The sequence below is a fragment of the Thunnus albacares genome, chromosome 3 (assembly GCF_914725855.1).
Source record: "Thunnus albacares chromosome 3, fThuAlb1.1, whole genome shotgun sequence".
NCBI lineage: Eukaryota > Metazoa > Chordata > Actinopteri > Scombriformes > Scombridae > Thunnus > Thunnus albacares.
In genome coordinates this window covers 656,386-672,353 of record NC_058108.1, presented here as the reverse complement: position 1 = coordinate 672,353, position 15,968 = coordinate 656,386, and the positions used below count along the sequence as shown (strand labels likewise).

General features: G+C 41.8%; 1 protein-coding gene across 4 annotated transcripts; it reads right to left on the bottom strand.

Annotated features, from left to right (window-relative positions):
* Positions 1-331: 331 nt before the first annotated feature.
* Positions 332-8,999, bottom strand: fip1l1b (FIP1 like 1b (S. cerevisiae)). Of its 4 annotated transcripts, XM_044346187.1 has the most exons (17): positions 8,906-8,999; positions 8,673-8,804; positions 7,577-7,631; positions 6,946-7,018; positions 6,739-6,851; positions 6,380-6,444; positions 6,154-6,264; positions 5,882-6,012; positions 5,499-5,623; positions 4,630-4,683; positions 3,060-3,159; positions 2,810-2,966; positions 2,627-2,708; positions 2,016-2,071; positions 1,580-1,769; positions 1,281-1,427; positions 332-995 (listed from the first exon to the last, which is right to left on the bottom strand). In XM_044346187.1, exons 2-17 carry the CDS (start codon positions 8,749-8,751, stop codon positions 851-853), a joined length of 1,683 nt encoding a protein of 560 aa, XP_044202122.1. In that variant the 5' UTR covers positions 8,752-8,804; positions 8,906-8,999; the 3' UTR covers positions 332-850. The 4 variants fall into 4 exon arrangements, with proteins under 4 accessions (XP_044202122.1, XP_044202121.1, XP_044202123.1 ...); XM_044346186.1 differs by having other exon boundaries at positions 8,673-8,953; XM_044346188.1 differs by having other exon boundaries at positions 332-992; positions 8,673-8,953.
* Positions 9,000-15,968: the final 6,969 nt, after the last annotated feature.

Genomic DNA, 15,968 nt, shown 5'->3' with positions numbered 1-15,968 from the left:
TGAACTTTGTTCTGACCTGCTGATAACCTCGGCTGTCCTGTCACGACTGTTAGAATCAAAGATAATAACTTTATTAACTTTATTAGTTTACAGTAGAGGAACTAATACAAGGTCCTGTGAAGTCTATATTGTTTTCTGCATATAATAAATATCTTGTTCTTTTGTTTGATGGGATTTTGTTCAGATTCCTGTGGTCATAATATTTGAACCTCCAGAGGCAGATTTTAATGTTGCATCATGGGTAGACTGTGTAGGTACTAATACCATATTAATCACTGATGTGTGTGAAGAATTATTGGACATTTATTCCAAAAGAAGTCACAAAATTACATCTTATCAAAAGTGTTTTTTTAATTGAATTTCACAAACTGACAGCTTTCTATAGATGTCTTCATAATGGACAAGAACAAAAAGGACAAAAAACAAACAAATGAGGAAAGAAAGAAAAAGAGCAAATGCTGCTGATCATTGATATCATGAAACAAGAGGAAACAAAACCTCTGAGTGTGACCTAATTGTTACAGCAGTGCTCTGAGAGGAGGGTTGGAGGGGGGGGGGGCTGAAGATAGATTGATGCCCTGCCTGATGTCAGCAAGTGAAGGAAAGATGGATGAAGTGAACAGACATCCATCCCTCCTTCACCACCTCCTCTGCTGCATCCACTCTCCTTCTGATGTGATGTTGAGGATGAACAACAGCGGGAAGGAGGAGAATGGAGATTGATGGGGAGGGGGGGGGTGACAGGAACGCATCGATCACTCAGTGACTTCCTGGTTTTGTTGGTCTGTGCTCGTCTCCTGACAGGGAGGGACAGATGGAGACAGACAGCAATAGAGAGGAAAGGTTGCAATCACTCCATGGCCTCCTGGTTCCCTTGGTCTGCGCTGATCTCCTCGCTCGCCTCTTTGCCTTCTTTGCTCCTCTTGCTCTTCTTGTGTTTGTGCCTCCGGTGGCTGTCGCCCTCCTCGCTGTCGTGCCTCCTCCTGCTACTGCTGCTAATGGAGGGAGAAAGAGGGGTGAGGAGAGGAAAAGAGATCAGAGGGGGAAAGGGCAGGGAGGGAAGACAAGAAGAGAGAGGGGATAAAAGGTGAGAAAGAAGAGAGAGACAAAGACAGACGGGAAGATCAATAGGTTAAAAAAAAACAAGAGGAAGGGAAATGGAGAAGGGACAAGAGGACAAGGAGAAGGACAAAGAGGCAGCGTGATGCCAAGACAACAGGAAGAGATGATGTGTGGAAGAGAGCGGCGCTGAGACACTGTGTGTGTCTGTGTTCATGTACCTGCGAGAGGACTTGTGGCGTCCCTCCTCTTTCTCCCGGTGCCGCCTCTCTCTGTGTCTCTCCTCCTTCTCTCGGCTCGTCCGGTCACGATGGCGCTCTCCGTAACCGCGCTCCTGGTACTCGCGGTAACGATATCGCTCCTCGTCACTATGGTAGTTGAAAGGACAAAAACTTCAAATTAACAAATAATTTATCCGTCTGTGTATCTGACCTCGTTCACGACGTTTTTAAGCTTCAAAAATGTAACTGTGTGTGTGTGTGTGTGTGTGCGTGTGTGTGTGTGTGTGTGTGTGTGTCACCTGGTGTAGCCCATAGCTGACGGGCTGTGCTCCCTCTCTCTCTCCCGCTCATGCGTCCTCTCTCTCGGCCTGTCTCTTTCCTTTTCTCTCTTGTCGTCTCGACGGGAGTAGTAGTCCCAGGGCTTAGAGTTGTCCATCATCGGGGGCCAAGGAGGGGGCACACCACCAGCCAAGGGTGGAGGGTACGCACCTGCAGAGGTGAAGAGTTGATACTCTGTGTTAAAATGTTAACAGGCTATGAGACTGATCCACTGATCTGTTAACAATAGGACACAATGCATGCAGGGATCCACACACGCTTTGTGCTGTTTTCAACATATTTCCACTTCTGATTATTTTCCATACATATGACCACAAATCTGTAAAGTAGCATCTCATCTCTTATGTAGAAGGTTGCAGCAGGCTTAGAATCAGATGATGTTGTAGAGTTTTCTACCTTGAGGGAACGGGTACGGGGGGACAGAGCGTCCGTCATAACCTCCAGGGTGGCCACTGTGGAAACACAACGTGTTAGAGATGCTGTGTGACAGGAACTACATGTTCCCACAGTGATGACAAATAATTCATTTCTATTTGGCTGCAGTGAGAAGTTTTGTTAAACTTCACTTAGTCATGACATCATAACCACAGTTTCTCTTTGAAGTGGTCATCTTCAGAATCTAAAGGTTAGGATAAGGATTTAGGGTTTTATTATATTAAAGTGTTTGATGAAACTAAAAATTTTTGTCCTTAAAAAAATAGAATTAGAAACTGTGCATGTTTGTGCTGACATGTTGTTAGCTTCATGTTTTCATTCTACATGACTTTAAACCTTCTGTGACTCTGAAGTAAAGAACAAACTGCTCCAATAAATCTTATTTTCTGTTTCAGATATACATATAATATGTAATATAAGTTATTTAAGTGACTCTCAAACGGTGACACAGAGTTTTTTAAGCGTCTCTGTTAAACAACCTTAAAAGTCATTAGATTTAAAACTGTCAACTCAAATCCACCACGTCTGATGAGGTAATGTTGCAGACGAGCTCTCTGCTGTGCACGTGATACCTGTCCATGGTGGGAATGATAGCAGGTGGGGGCCCACTGGGTGGAGGAGGAAAACCAGGTGGAGGGACAGTGATGGGCAACCCTAAAATAACAAAATCCATGATCAGCAACAAAAAAACCAGAGAAAAAGAAGAATATAGGAATACTTCACAGCAGAGGAAGAGAGAGATCATCGGGACTCACTGGGCGGAGGGATGAGCGGGGGTGCATTGCTGACGTTGGGAGGTGGAGGGAGGAAAGGAGGTGGAGGTATGTTTGGAGGAAGCGGTCCGGGGGGGAAGAAGGCGGGCATCTTAGCAGGAGCAGGTTCAGCCTCAGATGTGGAGTGTTCAGAGATCACCTGCACGACGACAGACAGGAAGTCAGTTTAACGAGAGCGAGGAGTCTAAACTGTCTGCTGGAGTCTAACATCACTGAGGGTGACTGTCTCTACCTGGATATTGTTGCCGTCTAAGTTGTGTCTGCGTCGCCCTTCAACCCTGCTGATGGTGGCCGTCCCTCCACCGATCACATCTATAGTCCCGCTCGTCTTCCTGGGAACAGAATATAAAATAGCAGCATCCAAAACAAATTCACAAACACAGAATTCTACTAAACTTCTGTCTATGAGACACGTGAAAGTCTTTAAAACTGTGGTGATGAAACATTTTCACAGCTGCTCTTTAAGTCTGGTCTTAGTTTTTCTTCAGTCCTCCCGACTGTCAGCTGTAAAAAGAATCAACTCAAAGCATCAACTACAGCAGCTTTATTAAAGAAGATGTTCAAAGACCTCATAACACGAGGACTTGTGCATCTTTAAAAGGTGACTTTTTGTTGCACCAACCTGTGATTCTAAAACTGTTAGCCAATGATTTTACTACATTTTGTTTAATGCTTTGAATCACTTCTTGCCCTCTGATCAATATCCCAGATGAGTTTCTGGATTGATCACCGTGTGATGTCTGTACTTATAAACACATCTTATAGGGAGGTAAAGATTCCATTACTCAACTAAGTTTTGACTCTTTTTAAACAGAACAAAAGTTTGTGATGATAAATGACATCACATGTCCAATTACAATAATATTATCTTTAAATCTCTGTTAATGTCGAGCCAACAAAACTACTAATGTAGAAGAGTTACAGTCAGCTGATAAGATAACTTGTAATACAAACACATCAACCACACAGAAGCCATAAACATGGGCAACAAAAAGCATCTCAGAGGCCTTGGAAGTAGCACCAGGAGTTTTTCTTTGCTCACATTTCATGGTCAAGAAAAACGTCAGGCCCCCTGTCTTAAAGGGAAACTTTGGTATTTTTTCAGTCTGGACCTTATTTTGCCATCGTTTAGTGTCTAAGTAACTAAAGGAGACAACAGTTTTTGAAATTGGTCCAGTGTTGAGGGAGGATGTTTCAGCCGGCAGTCGGAGGGGCAACAGCTCCCGTCGGTCAGCGACCACTGACACTCTGACAACGTTATAGAAAAGGACCACACACAGTAATAAAACATTGTTCTTTACCTTTAGCTTGATCTGGTCTGTTTGTTATTTTGTCTGACCAAGTCTGGCTCTAAATATTCAGACATGAAACTAAGCTACACGTCCTGTAGTCCAACATCCTCCCAGCATTCCTCTCTCTGACTATCAACAACTCAACTCAACTCGGTCAGACACAATAAACAGACCAGATCAAGTGCAAGTTTTATTTCTCTGTATGGTCCTTTCCATAATGTTGTCAGACACTCATAATAACAATGTGAGTCAGTCAGTGGCAGAAACAAGGACTGTCAGTAGACGTACATGGACGGGAGCTGTTACCCTAAAGGATCACTGCTGCTCACCATCACAGTCCTGCTCAATACTGGACCAGTTTCAAATACTGTTGTCCCCATTTGTCACTTACACATAAAAAGATGTGAAAATAGAGTCCAGGTTGAAGAAAAGCAAAGTTTTCCTTTAACGACTAAACATTTCCCCATCAGGCCCGTTGAACCTTGCAGGGACAAGGCCATGCCCACTTACGTATAATAGGACATGTCCTGAGCAGGCGGGCCAGTCCACTGAGGGGGAGAGATCCTACCATTTTGAAACAAAGGACAGGGGGAAAGGAGATGAGAGTGACATTTGCCCCGACTAGGGCTGCTCGATCATAATGACGATTATTTTTGACTCGCGGAACAGAAACGCTTCCATTTGATTAACTGTATGGATCCACACCGACTCACTGGGGCGGCACCAGTCTCTTTACGCTCCCAGTCTGTTTCTGTCAGCTTCAGTGAAGCTGCTCAAATCACACTGAACTTATTAACAGTATCTACATTGATCGATCACGGCTCCCAGTCTGTCTATGAACTCACTACGGTGGGCGATGAAATAAAAGAAATGAATCAATATAAACAATCATTGTTGATTTCATCCTGCGGAGACGACATGAAAACTATTTCTGCTGTCAGTCAGCGTGGCACAATCATTATTTTATCTCAATTATCTTGTTTTTATAATCGTTGGAAGCAAAAATCGTAATTGAAAATAAAATTCGAGTAATCGCCCAGCCCTAGCCCTGACACACACAAACACACACACACACACACACACACACACACACACAGAGCCCTGTGTTAACCACAGGGACACTGGTGAACCTGGAGGTGTGTCTTCTTACATCAGTGTTAACCAACAGTGTCTGAGCAGGTGAAAACTGAAATCTAAGTACAAGAAATGTTTGTTTTCCGTGCTTCCTTGTCAAATATCCCATTATTGCTGCCACACAGGTGAGCATGGTTCAAAAATGATTCTTCTCTCCTCTAAAGATACTTAACTGTATGTAGCTTATCTTCTTGTTTCTGGACACATTACATGTGTGTGTGTGCAGATAAAAGAAGACGTGTTACCTTGTGACCTGACTGACGGCTGACTGGAGCTTGTACAGGGTGACTGGAGATGTGAAGTCTGGTTTAGAGGTGTGAACAGGCAGACTGGACATGTCCTTCTCATTCCCTGTCCTGCCCTGTTGAACCTAAAGAGAGAATAATAAAACCAAAAACACTAAAGACCTTTGGCCTTACAGTATTTAACATGCTGGTTAAAGTGTAGATAATAAACTGTGGTATTACCATCAAGTCCAACAAATCTTTAGACTTTGTTTATTGAAATGTAGAAATATGTGAAATTTGAAAATACATGCTGTGAATAGAACTAACTAATGTGAGGGAATAGCTTATTAAGAATCAGAAAGCTGGTGAAATATAGAAAAGAAGGAGCAGAAGTGTCTCACAGTGATTTTACTGGTCACTGAGCCGACAGTAGAGACCTCCAGGCCCATACGCAGCCTCTTCTGTTTCTCACAGTAAGCCTTCCACGTATCTTCATTGAAGCCGTAGTTAAAGTAGTCTGACAGATCCGCTCCTACACACACACACACACACACACACACACACACACACACACACACACACACACACACACACAACTTGTCAGATATGTGCTATCTAATATGTGTTTGTAGAAACACCCCCCCCCTCTCTGAATGCACATCACAGCACATACCTGGCTTCCTCCAGGGTTTCTCTTCAAAGGACTCCATGTCCACCTCCAGCACTGGAACCCCGTTGATGTTTCCAGGAGCATCCAGATCAACTCCTTTCAGCTTCGCGGTCACTAAAAATGGAAAACATAAGATGTTACTGAACATTTAAATCACATACATACACAAAGCAAAAGGATTTTAGTTCATAACAACTAAAAACCAAAAGATTGAAGAACAAAGTCAAACCTTGTCCGTAAGGCCTGGAGCCTGTTGTCTTTATGTTGAGGTTGACAGGTGGAGCTCCGTAAGGTCTGCAAGGAGAAAACAAGTGTCACTGACATCATATTCACACATATAAGAGTCAAAAAGACTGAATCATGTCAAAGCACCAAAATAATGTCGAGACAATTCATGAAAGAAAAATTATGGTGGAAACAAAAAGAAAAATTACTTAAAATCAAACCTTTAGATCTGCAGCATGTCCACAGCTTCCTTTATTTGTGGAAATTATTTTATTTGCAAATTTGCTCACATGTGAATAAATTTTTTTAAAGTGTTAAAGAGAAAACAAATCTGGCAAATCTCTCAGTTTGATTCAAACCTACGTGTATTGTGGTGCTCCAGTTTTTATGTCTCCGATGGTGACGCGGACATCATCGTCATCATCATCGCTGTCGCTGTCGGTGTCCACATCCTCACCTGCTGCTTCACCAGCAGCCTGAGAGACCAAAAACAAGGAGCATAAAACAGGTGTGAGAGGGATGAAAACTGTAGGGAAAGTATTTATGTGGCTGAGTGTGTAAGCTTCCTACCTCGGACGCCACTCCGTTCCCTGTAGCGTGTGCAGCGACAGCAGCGTCCTCTGTTGAAGCATCAGCAGGTGCGCTGTGGATAAAGTGGAACTTTAAAAAACAAAGACCAAATATGCTTCTCGTCCTCAGATAATGAGCAAAAAAAAGTTTTGGAGATGAATGTCTAAATGTCAAGACAAATAAACAACAAACAAAAACATCCTCTCAAGATAAAAATGAAAGAATCACACACTGTAAAAAAGGCACATTCTTAACTTCCATCTGTCATCAATGTCAAAAACTGTAGGAAAATATCCATATCAGATATCCAGGAGCACTTCTACTGGAGGTCCAGCAGAATATAAGAACAGGTATGAAATGTGTTGCATATCAGTATCTGTATGTTAGATTAAAGCTCTTATAACTGTCCAAAAGCAACATGTTGCAGTGTTTTCAATCTCTTTCACTTCTCTGACTTGAAGAGAGAGGTTATTCTTATAAATAGTTGGCGATTCATTTAATAGTTGACACCTAATCAATTAATTTAGTTATAACCAGAAAGCCTTTGCCTTTCTGTGAAAAACACCTCCCAGTCTGGATGTGAACAGGTGTCTTCTCAGGTGTATTACAGTTCGGGGTGGATGTTCGTTACCTGACAGCAGCATTGAGTTTGGCTTCTTCATCCTCGTCTTTGCTCTCAGACTCATCTGAAACAAAATAAAACACACGTGAGTTATTTCAACCCTGCTGAGAAAAAAAAAAGATCCATGTGTAAATCTGTTCTCTTGGTTTAGAAATCTGCAAATCTGCACACACGGTGCACAAACCTCTCAGATTCATAATCCGCTCCCTCGCATTACTTTGTTTACTATGTTTGTAGGCTGAGTGTTGTTTTGTACATTTTTCAGCCCAACCATTACCTCCTCATATATTAATGTAGTGGTTCTCAAACCTTTTCACGTCAAGGACCTTTAAACTGACACAAACTAGACCACAGACCATCTGATAAGCTTTTTACTTTTAGATGTTTTATTACAGAAAGTGTATGAAACCCAGGACCAACATATTCATTCTGTCACTGTGTTACTTATGGATGAAAATAAATTATTCCCCTTTTTGCTGGTGACCCCCTGGAATCCCCTCAGAGACCCCTGAGGGTCCCCGGACCCCCCTTTGAGAACCTCTGCATTAATGTATCTCGAATAAATATTCAGTATCATGTAAAATAAACATTGACAAGAGTCATTATAACCGTGTAACATTAATGAGCTTCTACTTTGAATACTATAAGTACATGTCACTGATTATTTTGTGCGTGTACATTATGACCGAGGGCTCAGATTTATAATCTGACACTACAGGTTGACACATGGATCTTTTTTTGTCAACTGACCACAGCGGGCCTCCGTACAACCTCAACTCGTTATTGAACTGTTTATCCTCAACAAAACCCAACAGAGAGCAACAAAATGAATGTTTCCCACAATTTTAAGCCAGCATAATACCTTAAACTATGACAGAAACATATTTAAATACTAAATGCAGCTGCAACCGGCCGACAATTGCACATCAAACAGACGCTAACTTAGCTCAGCTAGCTCCCAGGCTAACACTCATGTCCTTTCACATTGGCAGCGATAGCAGACGCTGTTGGTCGTTAGCAGTCAATTAGAAGAGTAAACGACACACTAATTAATGCCTCTGTCGGGAAGGAGAGGTTGTGTTTGGGGCCAGGAGCTGGGTTTTACCTCCATACAGCCATTCCTCCTCTTCATCTCCGGCGCTGGCGTCCGTGGTGGTTGTTTTGTCCGCCTCCTCCGCAGACATGTTCACAACACCGGCAGCAGCAACTACGACAACTGCGTCAAACTAAACTTCTTCTGAATGCAAAACAAAAACACACGTTCAATTTCTCCCTTCGGTGGGAGAAACGCAGTTATAAGCAAAAGAAAAATTATGACTTCATAGATTCATTTCCAACCTCTGCGAGTCAATGTGACGCCGGAAGAGGTTGATGGTGTCCCGCTAAGGTCTGCGTGTTGGTGCAGAAAAGACAGCGCCCCCCTGCGGACCAGGCACCCGGCTCCCGGCTCCCAGCACCCGGCACCCGGCTCCCGGCACCCTGCTCCCAGCTCCCAGCACCCGGCTCCCAGCTCCCAGCACCCAGCACCCAGCACCCAGCTCCCAGCTCCCAGCACCCGACACCCGGCACCCGGCTCCCAGCTCCCAGCACCCTGCTCCCAGCTCCCAGCACCCAGCTCCCGGCTCCCGGCTCCCGGCTCCCGGCTCCCGGCTCCCGGCTCCCGGCACCCAGCACCCAGCACCCAGCCCCCTGCTCCCAGCACCCAGCTCCCAGCACCCGGCTCCCGGCTCCCGGCACCCAGCACCCAGCACCCGGCTCCCGGCTCCCGGCACCCAGCACCCAGCACCCAGCTCCCAGCTCCCAGCACCCAGCTCCCTGCTCCCAGCACCCAGCTCCCAGCACCCTGCTCTCAGCACCCAGCACCCAGCTCCAGTCAGGTCAAAATAACCAAATCATGATGTACATCTAATGTCCAGTGACTGTGATTAATCCACATTTATAGTGCTTTTATATTTCAATATTTTACTGTCACTCACTTGAACATAATTTAATATTCTTCGATCTGGCAGATTTGGATATGCTTATTTATTCCGTATACATGCCAGTTTTGATTTGCACTTTCTTTCATTATTTGGCCATTCTGCAGAGGATCAGGTGAGTAATTGTCAAACTGAGATTTGTTCATCTACACTTCTCATGGAATTTCCTTTTTTTCTGGTGCAAATATATACTTCATGTTCATTATTGAGGTCGTAGTGGGTGGTGGTGCTTCACTGGGATGAATTATATTGAATGGTGTTCCTAATATTTTGTCCACCCCATTAACATACTCCAGTACACCGCCACCACCACGCACTACAACCTCACTAGTAAAGTAGAATTATCACCTTTCTGACAACGTCAACAACAACTGAATATGTATAAGCTTCATAAAAGTAGAATTTATGGCCAAGCTGTTGTATTGGATCGCATTAGACTGCACAGGTGTTCCCGCTGAAGAGGCTGGTGAGTGTATATATCCTGTCACAACACTACTTGTTAATGAACAGTCATTGCTGTTGCTGCGACATCATTATTTAGGGCGTGGCTGGGAGCCAAACACAAAGTGACCTTAAAAGACACAAGGGATTTATCTGGTGATAAATTTCCCAGCTACATCAGACTCAGTATTTTATTAAAGGCATTATGTCTCTGATCTCAGTTCAACATAAGAATGCCCTTTATTTTTTCCTGGAAACTGTTCCTCTTTTGCTGAAGGTGTTCACCAAACTGGGACAGTGTTTTCATGTAAAGTGGGACACTTTTCTAAGCATGTTTCATACAGTATTCCTTAGTTTAATGATGGTTGAAAGTCTGATGAGGCGGTTACAGTGGCAGATCAAGAATATCAACATGTTTAATCATTAATTATTTAAAAATTCTTTGTCTATGTAACTATTTATTTATTTAGCCTACTACAACATATTTCTGAGCTGTAGTTAAATCCACAGTCATCTATAATCCTACCGGTAGGTCAAGTCTCCCATTGAGTCAGGGAAATCCAAATAGAGAAAGAAATGCAACATAGCAAGAAGAGAAAATGATGCAGGAAAGCTTGATAAAACAAATAAGAAGGTGAAAGAAAGAGAATAAGTTAATACAGAAAATAAATAAACAATTGAACTGAGGAAAGAATGAAAGGATGAATATAAGGAGTTGTGTCGACCAGTGTCCCACTTTGGCAGACAAGCTGTCCCACTAAACCTGAAAAAGAACAAATGAGGGAAAAGGTGTTCTTGTTTAGTTTGAGAGTTTATAACTTTTACCTTTAAAACTTTACATCAGCACGTTAAGAAGAATATTTCACAAACACATTCACAACCAAAAGGTGGCCCACTTCTGCTGTTTGAAATATCATTGCATGCTGTAGCAGATGTTTTCCTTTAGTGTAACTAAGAAAAGAAAAAAACAGACCAAAATTAGACAGAAGTACATGCACAGTCATGTCCACAATGTTCATAAAGTGTGATAGTAAACTGATAAATAAATAACGCAGAGACAAGTTGCAGGGTTAAATCGCTGCACAGCCAAGGAAATGAGCATCACGTTCCACCCATAACTGCTCCAGCGGCCAGCATTAAGACTGCGGTTTGTTGGATTTACTGGGCAGCAACAAACTACAAGCTGCATACTGTAACTTTATAACTGTAAAGCAGGGCGTTGCTGGAAGACAGAAAACAACCTCAATATATAACTTTCAATAACTTTATTTGTGTTCCACTCCTCATACACACTTATAAAGTAATTACACAGAGAACAAGACAATAATATAGTTATACAATGACTAATAAAACAAGATTTATGCGCTAAAATTGACATATAAAAATAATGCAAGTCAAGTAAATGCCAGTTAAGACACAAATATTTTAGCTGTATTTTAACAGAAAATAGAAGTAGCAGTGTGCCTTGTGAACAGGAGTTATTATTATTATTATTATTAGTCTTTACTAAACAAGGACAATGCACAAAAAACATTAATCTCCAAATGAGAAGAGATTATTTATGCCAGATTTAGCTATTAGCTAATTTCCACAGAACAATCACCAGACACTAAAAGTATTCATTGGAATGCTGCTGGCATTACATCGTCTCTATCACACTAACAATTATGCAGACAAATGTACAAGCACACATCAACATAGAAATACCAGCACATTCATTCAGTTTAGGTAGTTTAAGTGCCCTGACAGTAAATGTACCTGAGGTGTAAATCTGGATTTAAGAACAGTGAAAGGAGCTTTTCTACTGACCTTTGTTTGCACCCGTACATGTATTAGCTTAGTAGGTCTCAGAGCTTTGAGACCGTTTAATCCCTTATAGCTGATTCTCAATTTCATTTATCTGAAAAAGTGATCAAAGCTCATACATTCTCCACATCACACAGTTTTTTTTCTGTCATCACATAAAATCCAACTGCTCAGAGCAGCATTAACCACATTTTTTATTATTTTCTATCCACAGGTTGGCTTTAAAAGTTCCTCATACCAGTCCTCTCCAAAACTGGAGAGGACTGGTTTCCAGTACACCTCACTACTGGAATGAACTGCAGCACAGCTTAAAGTCAGAGACACTAGTGTGTTTGTGATTGTTTGAAGTAGTGTGTGTGATGTGTGATGAGAACGAACCGTCTTATGTGATCCTGTGTGTTTGTAACCTGTTCTCAGGTTCTGCATTTTGATCTCAATGAGTTTTCCTGAATAAATGAAGCTTAATAATATTGACCCAGTTTGTTGCCATGAATCATCTTTACACAGCAAAAGAGATTTCAAACCCAAAAATAAAGGACTCATACATGTGATAGGCTAACTCTGACAATATTTCATTTACCAATAGAGGTTTAAATGAAGTCAGTATTATTGTGTTCTTCTTCTTGTAAAGTTCTTTTATAAATTTATGAAATCCAACGGCAGCTGCAAGCTCAGCACCAGTAAACTGACTCTCATGATTGCTGCTGTGGTTCTGTTTGCACAAGAAGCTGCCTGTTAATGCAACAAGCATTGTTAATGCATTTATGGCCTTTGACCAGTTAAGTGGGGCCACATTAGCTTGTCAGTAAACGACATGGAAATCTGTGGATTCTCTCACTCGCTCTCTGTTTCCACCACTTTAGCCATTATCACTTCTTTACAATGGTGATTATACAGATTACAGTCACACATACTAGGAAATGAACAAGGAAATGTACATGGAAATATATGTGGATACAGACATGAGCACACACACACACACACATACACACACACACACACACACACACAGAGTGGTAACATCATATTTGTGAGTACATTGATTTTTGTTCCCCTCTGTGAGAACCATCCGGGTTGATATATAATATATCAAATAGCTCCTGTATCACATCATACGTGTGAGTTTTTGTGTGGATCCCTGTATGTTCATGGTGCATTCACACTCACACTCGAGAGGGAAAGTGAGGTAGAGAGGAGATGCTAATGGTCTCCCAGTTAAACTGATGGTGGAAATTACATTTATTTCATTCACTCTGTCTCTCCTCCAGTCTCCTCTTTATCTTTCACCCCATCTGCCTTCCTGATAACATCCCCTCCCCCTTCGTGCTCCTTTTCCCTCATTTGAAGCTTTTTTTTACTCCATCTCTCCATTTAGCCTTTATATATTTTTCAAATTCAATTTATTGGCATGACCATAATAAGGAATATTATTATGAAAGCAAAAAGTTATATAAGGTGTACAATTATACCAGTTTAGAGTGACTACAGACTACAGAGCAGACTACATTACTTCACTCTACAACCTAATTCATTTACTAAAGCAGAAAACACAATTTAAAAGAATATATATGATAAGATGACATGTAGTGTAGTTGTCTTATCAAGTCAAGTCTAAATATAAAGCACATTTAAAAACAGCAATAACCTCAAATCAAAAAGTGTCTTTAAACACTCATACACACCTCAAGTCTTATTTTAATACAATAAATACAATCACCAATTATCCTGAAGTAACAGCTGTTACCTGCAAAGTTCTTTATTAACACGACTGATCTCCACGAGTTGAACTCATGCTTCACATATGCAAATTTCTAAATGTCCTTTTGGACGTTACTAAAGGAAGTGCTGGACACTATTGGACTCAGTATTTTGTCAATAGTTAATGGCTCCCTGGTCAACAGCTGTTAACAATCTAGTTTCAAACAAGCAGTTTAACCCCCTCTGCTGACAAATGGTTTGTTTGTGCGTTTTTTCAAGTCTGTCTTAAAACAATACTCACACGCCTTTATGTACATTGGAACTGTTTTTGTGTGCTGGAATCATTCCTCCTGTTCATGCTGGCATCAAAAGATCCTTCCTAACATGCCTTCAGTGTAAGTGATGGGGCACAAAATCCACAAACCAAACCAGTTACTTCCTTATAGTCTTTTTAGTCTGAAATTCACTCCTTGTGTTTCTGTGGAGACCTGCTGTGGAGGCATAATAACACACAAAAGAGGTGTAACTGTGGAAGATACTCACTTGATTTGTCCAACTCAGACTCCTGAGGTCTCATATTAACTTCATATAAACTACATGTGTTGTAATCGTGTTAGGAAGTAATTGATCTCTCTACTGCCTTTGACACAACCATATACTTTGATATACAGTAGATTTAAACATCTGAATATCATGGTAAAGGTGAGGACAAGAGGAGTTCAGTACAGTTTGATGTGCAGCTCCTCTGGTTTCCCCTTCAGGCTGTAACCTGCTCTGACGCATTTTGCTGCTTCTCTTTGATTCCTTCTCTATTTATTTTCCTCCTCTTCCTCCCTTCTCTTTTATTTTCCGTCTCTCTGCTCTCCCTCCTCTTGCACCATGTTTGCGTCTAGTTTCCCTTCCTCATCTGTCTCCCCTACAGCCTCTGTATCATCCTGTCTCTGTCTCTCTCTCTGTCGCTGGCTCCCTCCCTCCCTGCTCACGTCTCTCTCTCTCTCTCCTTACGATGGATTACAGGGCGGCTACAGCCTAGTCGATGCTAATCAGGTTTATCCAGACAGAGGGCGATCATTGGGCTATGAGTAATTACACACGTTGATATTAGCTTACTCAGATATGTGCTCTGGCACATCTTCAATCCACATCATCTGGTTGGATCAAACATATGGTTATCACTACAGTGTGATGCCATGCATAACAGCTTAACGTGGCAGTTTCTCCTCCTTTGTTTTGCAATACAAAGATCCATCTGTTATGAAAATGAATGCATGTTTTATTCTAGAATATGAGCTAATTGTTGCAAGTGTAATGAAAGAAATTGTAAATTTTCCAATCATTTGCTGCTCACTCGTTGAGATTTTACAATAATAAAATAATAATTGATTTTGTTATTTGTCAGTGCATCAGAGCTTCACTGCAGAACAACAGTACATTACTGAGCTAGAAAATCCCTTTCTAATATTATATGGTTGCAAATGAAGAAAATGATCTCAACTGTAGTATACTGCAAAGTGGATTACATCACAGTGAATCTAAGACCTTACCTCGTTCCTCTGAGGAAATGTTTGGCTTTTTTTTTTTGTTTTTTGACCAACCTCTTAGTCTGATCTGTTCATGGGGTCATAATTGATAAGTGAAACACCACAATTGAACCATGGATGGACACTTAACAACCACAATGAGTGGGTCAAAAACACAAACATCCACTGCAATGACTGTATTAAAGGAGAGTGAAGACAAATGGACACTGATATCAGGTTTATAATGTCCAGTCAGCAGATGGAGGAGAGTGTTGCGTCAGAAAAAAAGTTATGCTGAGCATTTGACTAATCCTCATGTAGAGAGACGATGAGGTATGCTTCAAGTCTAAGTGTGTGTGTGTGTGTGTGTGTGTGTGTGTGTGTGTGTGTGTGTGTGTGTGTGTGTGTGTGTTTCCCTCTCAGTCTCCCTGTGGTTTTTACGCCAGCAGGCGAAGAAGGTGTACGTACGTGCCTGCCTGAGGGTGTGAGGATAGCTCCATTTGTAGGTGATTGAGTTAGGATGTGTGTGCGTGCGTCACTGACAAGGAGACAGAGAGGAGAGAAGGGAAGGTGAAAGAGAAAGAGAGGGAATGTTTTTCAATACGTAATCTAATCTAAGTGGCTATTTTTCATGTATAAAACCTCCGTTGCCCTCTATGAGACCGCTGTCCTCATCTGTCTAAAAGCACTGAGTGAGTCATGCTGTGGGTCCATACACACACATACATACACACATACACACACATACACACACACATACACACACACACAGAAACACACATACACACACATACACACACACATACATACACACATACACACACACACAGAAACACACATACACACACATACACACACACATACACACACACACATACACACACACATACACACACACACATACATACACACATACACACACACACAGAAACACACATACACACACTAAGTCATAGT